This window comes from Falco naumanni, chromosome 1, assembly GCF_017639655.2.
Source record: "Falco naumanni isolate bFalNau1 chromosome 1, bFalNau1.pat, whole genome shotgun sequence".
NCBI classification, from domain to species: domain Eukaryota; kingdom Metazoa; phylum Chordata; class Aves; order Falconiformes; family Falconidae; genus Falco; species Falco naumanni.
In genome coordinates this window covers 17,490,170-17,495,617 of record NC_054054.1, presented here as the reverse complement: position 1 = coordinate 17,495,617, position 5,448 = coordinate 17,490,170, and the positions used below count along the sequence as shown (strand labels likewise).

General features: G+C 47.6%; 1 protein-coding gene across 2 annotated transcripts; it reads left to right on the top strand.

Moving 5' to 3' along the window:
• The first annotated feature begins 491 nt into the window (after positions 1-491).
• On the top strand, positions 492-5,074 carry SPP1 (secreted phosphoprotein 1). 2 transcript variants are annotated; one of them, XM_040582897.1, is made up of 8 exons: positions 492-622; positions 1,857-1,923; positions 2,028-2,078; positions 2,984-3,088; positions 3,228-3,272; positions 3,546-3,785; positions 4,267-4,553; positions 4,608-5,074. In XM_040582897.1, the coding sequence occupies exons 2-8, from the start codon at positions 1,870-1,872 to the stop codon at positions 4,771-4,773; spliced, it is 948 nt and encodes a 315-aa protein (XP_040438831.1). In that variant the 5' UTR covers positions 492-622; positions 1,857-1,869; the 3' UTR covers positions 4,774-5,074. The 2 variants fall into 2 exon arrangements, with proteins under 2 accessions (XP_040438831.1, XP_040438821.1); XM_040582887.1 differs by having other exon boundaries at positions 496-622; positions 4,267-5,074.
• Positions 5,075-5,448: the final 374 nt, after the last annotated feature.

The window sequence follows — 5,448 nt, the reverse complement described above, 5'->3', positions numbered from 1 at the left end:
ACCCAACTCAGACCAAAAAGTCAAAAGGCCATGTTCTGCACCCTGTCTTTGTGATTCGTGTTGCAACGTGTATTCCCCGGAGAGAAAATCTACAACATTGTGGAAGCGTTAACACCTTTTTGGGGAATTTTATGTTCAGATCTCTTTCTTCCTGCATACATTACATAATCCTACCATCCTACCCCCTAGAGAACAGGGCATGAAAGGTTTCTGGGAAAGCCGGTTCTGCCTTTTCACAAAAGGAGGACAGACATGCCCTGAAGTCCTCCTACACAGTACCAAATGCTGTGCATTCAAGAGACCTGCTGGTTAATGATCTTGCCCATAAGTGATGTTTTAACCATAGAGTAGGTTTTGTTTGCTTCAAAAGCCACAAAGCCAAAGAGGAAGCATCGGAGAACGTGGGCAGGACGGCGGCCAGGAGCCTCATGACCTCATCTTTTTCCGCCACATCGGGATTGGTGGCTGTGCCTGGGACAGGGTTTAAATTCCCCGAGGTCAGAGATGTCAGGCAGTCGGGGACGAGGGGAGAAAGCCAGAGTTCCTGGGAGCCAACTGGCTGAAGCTGCCACTAGGATCACTAAGAGCACTCTTGCAGCAGCTGACTCCTGCACCAGAAAAGGTAATTTGTTCTGCTTTTTTACCTGACATGTGCCATTCTGTCTGCAGCTTCATTCAAGAAAGCGTTGGGCAGGAGATCTTTGAAAACTCATTCACTGGACAGGGACATTTGATGTTTCTCTGTGGAAAAAGGTGTGCTTTCATAGGAGCAAAGTTGCTTTAGCGATGCAAGGTATGATACATGATCACAATTTTAAATCTGTGCACTGATAGATGTCAGAAGGAGGTTACTGAAAAGCTGGAAACTCAAAGCTGGTACTTGAACACAGAAAGCTTCCTCCCTCATGTAACCACTGCCTGGCAATGTCCCTGTTTCTCCTGGCAGGTTTGCAGTTTGTGCTGCATGCTACTGAACGGACAGGATCAGTGTAACTCTTGAAATTGTAATACCTCTATTAGAGTGTCCTGTCTTAGGCCCAGCCTTACTAATGCATTTTAAATGTGCCCTTAGTAGCCTTTTTTTCCTGCTATGATTTACTAAAGTTTTAAATGCCTCTTTTTCACCAGTAAATCAGTTTCATTTCTCAGGAATGTTCCTTATCCTGGGAATTGGTCTGTCAGCACCAGAATTTACTGTAGCTCAGCACCCTCCTAATTTCAGCAGGAATCACTCATTTATTAAATTGCTAAAACTGCCATATGAGCAGATACTTCACTTAATCTCTTGCTTGGAGAGACAAGTTATTCTGTTCAAACTTCTGGAGGGGGAAATAAAGGTCTATCAATAAGAGCAGTTTATGTTCATATAAACGGAGGTTACTCACAGCAACTCCAGTTAATAACCCTGAAAACTAGTTTTAAAATAACTGAAAAGAGAATCCAAGCCAAATTTGTCTTGTCTTATCTCTTCTGACAAAACTGTGTTAAATGATGATAAACCAAAGCTGATCTTTATAGCACTTTGTTTTTCACAAGGCTTTTCCTTTGCCAGTGCAAGTCAGTAGATGACAGAAGGAATCTGCTCACCTTCTCAATGCAGCTATTCGCACCATGGCTCTGCACTTCACAGTACCTGCTTTTAAAATTCTTGCAGCTTTTGAGTTGCTAAGTCATTACAAAACTAGCTGGGTGTGGAGTAGTAATGGAGGACAGAGGAAAAAGATTGACATGGGTAGTCTGAATCCTTAGCAGAGAGCTAGTCTCAGCACAGTGAAGTACACCAGGAGAAAGTAAAAGCTTATGGGATTTTTGTGGTATTTTACCTTGCTGACTCACTGTTCCAAAATATTTTCTAGGTAAATCGTTACGATGAAGGTGGCAGTTCTGTGTTTATGCTTTATCAGTATCACCGCTGCATGGCCAGTGAGTAAACCACAAATGCGTATCACCAATGACTTGCATATTTTCTTTGTATATTAGAAAGAAATCAATACTGACAAATGCTTTTTCTCTTTTCTCCCTTCAAGGTGAGTAAATCCAAGCACCATGCCATTTCTGCCAGCTCCGAAGAAAAATATGTAAGCTCCTTTTGTCTTTCTATGAGTTTTCTTTAATAAATTCTTCCCCTCCCCCCCCTATTACACATTAGTATCAGAATACCTGTTTTACAACTGTAGCTGCTAGCAGAACATGTCCTCACCTGGCTGTTGTGAGCCAGTTTCTCAGACAGTCAAAGCAGACAGCCACTGATGTCAGTAGACTTTTGCCATGTTAGATGTCCTGGCTGTGGACTTTTGTCAGCTGTATCTCTGGACTAGCACTGGAAATCTTAACGAAAAATGTCTAAGCTGTCAGTTAAAAAGAGAAAAGGACTGCAGCACGGCACAGCTACTATAACCCACGTTCATTAGTGTGGATCAGATGACAATATTTGGTGTTGGAAGAGCACTTTAATACAATTTCCATGATTTTTTGGAGTGGTGTAAATGAACTCTATTAAATAGTCTTCTATATAGCTATTTGATTTATACTCCATTTCCAGCTACTACCCATGTAAAATTAATTCTTTGCTCTGCTACTGCATTTAGTTTAGAGCCTTCATGATGTGGGAGATAAATCACTCTTGGGAAAAGGACCTGAGAATTAGCATAAACAATGGTCACTAGATATAGCTCCAAATTTCACTGAACAAAAATGAGCTGGAAAAACTGATCTGAAATTCCCCAGCCTCTGCCAGTGGGAAAGGCACATCTGTATTATATTGTTTGGGTATAATGTTCATCTGGGATCATGGCTTGTTCTGAGTCCTCTTCCTACTGCAATGAATCGCTGAGGATTTGCAATTGCAGGGGGTATCGATGGCACGTATTGCAGATGCCACCTCTGCCTGAAAACAGAGGTTGTGATGCAGACAGCTTTGCTTGCTCCTGTATGCTCCTCTGTGGATTAACCCCCCCCCCCTTTTTTTTTTTTCATCTTAAAGGATGCCAGGGGCCATCACTCACACAGGTATCGACACCACCATGTGAATTCTCAATCTTGGGAGAGTCTGGAGCACCCACAGAATGACCTGGCATCACCTCAGCAGGTAGGGGAAACTAACTGGAAGAGAAAACAGAGCACCTTTCAATGCCAAGATTTGCAAGTTAGGATTAAGTGCTTAAAGAATAGTCAACATGCTGATCAGCTCTACTGTGTACTAATAGTGAGTTTTATGTTGTTTTCAGACTCTTTACTCTTCAGAAGAAAGTGTGGACCTCCCAGTAAAACCAGTAAGTGTTCTGAACAGCAAAATGTCAGTTGAGTGCTGCAGGGCAGCCAGTGCGTAACAGCACTCAGTTTTTCCTCAATGAAATGAGTTTTTTTTATGGTAACATCTCTCCTTAAACAAACCTCTCCCTTTGCTTCACCAAAGCAGGGTGAGGCAAATTCAGAGTGATTTGTGCACATAGCCCCTCAACAGTGCATAAGCGAACAGGACAGATACCAGTCTGCACATCTCAGATGTATGTTCATTTGCCTCATGCATAATAAATGTTTTCTAGCACTTCCCTGATGTGTCAAGCAAAAGTCATGAAGATGTGGATGATGATGATGATGATGAAGATAATGATTCCAATGACACGGATGAATCTGATGAGGTTGTCACAAGTTTTCCCACAGAAATTCCAGTAACTGTACCATTCCCCCCTTTCACCCGGGGAGACAATGCCGGCAGAGGTGACAGCGTGGGCTACAGGGTGAGGGCAGTGAAGTCTAGCAAACTCCGCAAAGCTGCAAAAAAGGTAAATAGTGCTGAGCAGTGGTACCCAGGTTTTTGGAAAAGGGTAGCGAACTTGAAAATGGACATGTTATTTTGTGGGAGTCAGTTTTCAAAAGGATTGTTGAGGGGAAAATAGGCATAAGTGAAGGAATGTATTTCCTTTCTCTGGATACTTTAAATCAGGGGGTATTGATAGCTGTCAACGTGGTGAGGCAGGACTGTAGCCTGCTGCTGCAAGCTGTGCAATACTGCAGTTTGCACTATCATGCTGTACTTGCACATGTGAAATTTGAGGCCAGGGTCAAACCTGAGTTCCTTGCAACATGAAATGTTCACGTGACACCATAAAAGACCATGGTGTCTCCAGGCAGAAATGAATCGTGCAGGCTTTGAGTGTCCCTGCAGCCTATGAAGCTCACTTTGGTGAGGTACTGCAGCACCTGTTGACGGATCAGTTCCTCAGGAGTGACGACGGCTCTCTCTTGTTTTGCTCTCTAACACAGCTTATTGCGTATGATGCCACGGAGGAGGATGAGAGTGTTCCAGATGCAGACAGCCAGCAAGCAGGGCTCTCCCAGGAGGATTCTGCCACCCGCCACTCCCTGGGGAAGCACTCTGTCAGCAGGGAATGGGCTGACAAGAGCCACGGGCAGGACAGCAGCGAGCTGGACAGCAAGCGCTGTGACCAAAGTGTGGAAAATGAGAGCTGGCAGAAATTCGACAGCCGTGAGGCAGAAGCTGATAGCAAGGCTAGTGTCAGAGGGGATAGCCACCAGAGCGTGGAAAGCAGGGAGAGCCATCAGAGTGTGGAAAGCAGGGAGAGACAGCAGAGTCTGGAAAGCAGGGAGAGACAGCAGAGCGTGGAAAGCAGGGAGAGCCATCAGAGTGTGGAAAGCAGGGAGAGCCGCGTCTCAGCTGAGAGTCCTGACGATAACAGTAACCAAACACTGGAGAGTGCTGAGGATGCTCACGATCGTCACAGCATTGAAAATAATGAAGTCACCCTTTAAAGGGGGACGAGTGTCATGTTCCCCTTTTTCAGTTCCTGCCTAAGGGGAGGGGGGTGCAGCTTCATTTTGGGTACCTGTACAGCGTAGGGCATATGGTGACTTCCTGGGTTTGGGGCTCTTCTTTGCCCAGTGGCCTCCCCTTGGCCGCCAGCAGTGCCCACACCCCACGTGCTGTGCCGGCCTCGCGGGACGCGGTGACGGCGGTGCAGGGCGGCCAGACGACGCTGTGGGCACGCTGCTCTCCGTGCTGCCAGCCTGTACTTGCTGTAACTGGATTGCAATAAAGCCACAACAACTCGTACCCGCGGGCTGCGCTGCTGTGTGCTGGGGCGGGGCGGGGGGCTCTCCAGCCGCGTGAGGGGCTTTGATGCCTCTCCAGGTTACGTGGAACAGCCGTTCCGCCGCCATCCGTGAAGTAAAACCCCTCCACCGGGCCGACTCCTGCTCGCACCCAGGCCCGGCTGGCCTGAAATACCCGGCGGCGGCCTTCCACCGCTACCGCCGCGGTGCCGCAGGGCGTCCGCTGGGCTCGGGCCCTCAGGGGGGGCGGCGGGGGTACGCGGCCGCCGCTGGACGCCGGACGGGAGGGCGACTACATCTCCCTCCGTGCCCCGGGCGGCGCGGGAGGGCGGGCGCGGGGCGGAGGCGGCGGCGCTCCGCCCCGGGCGGTGGCGG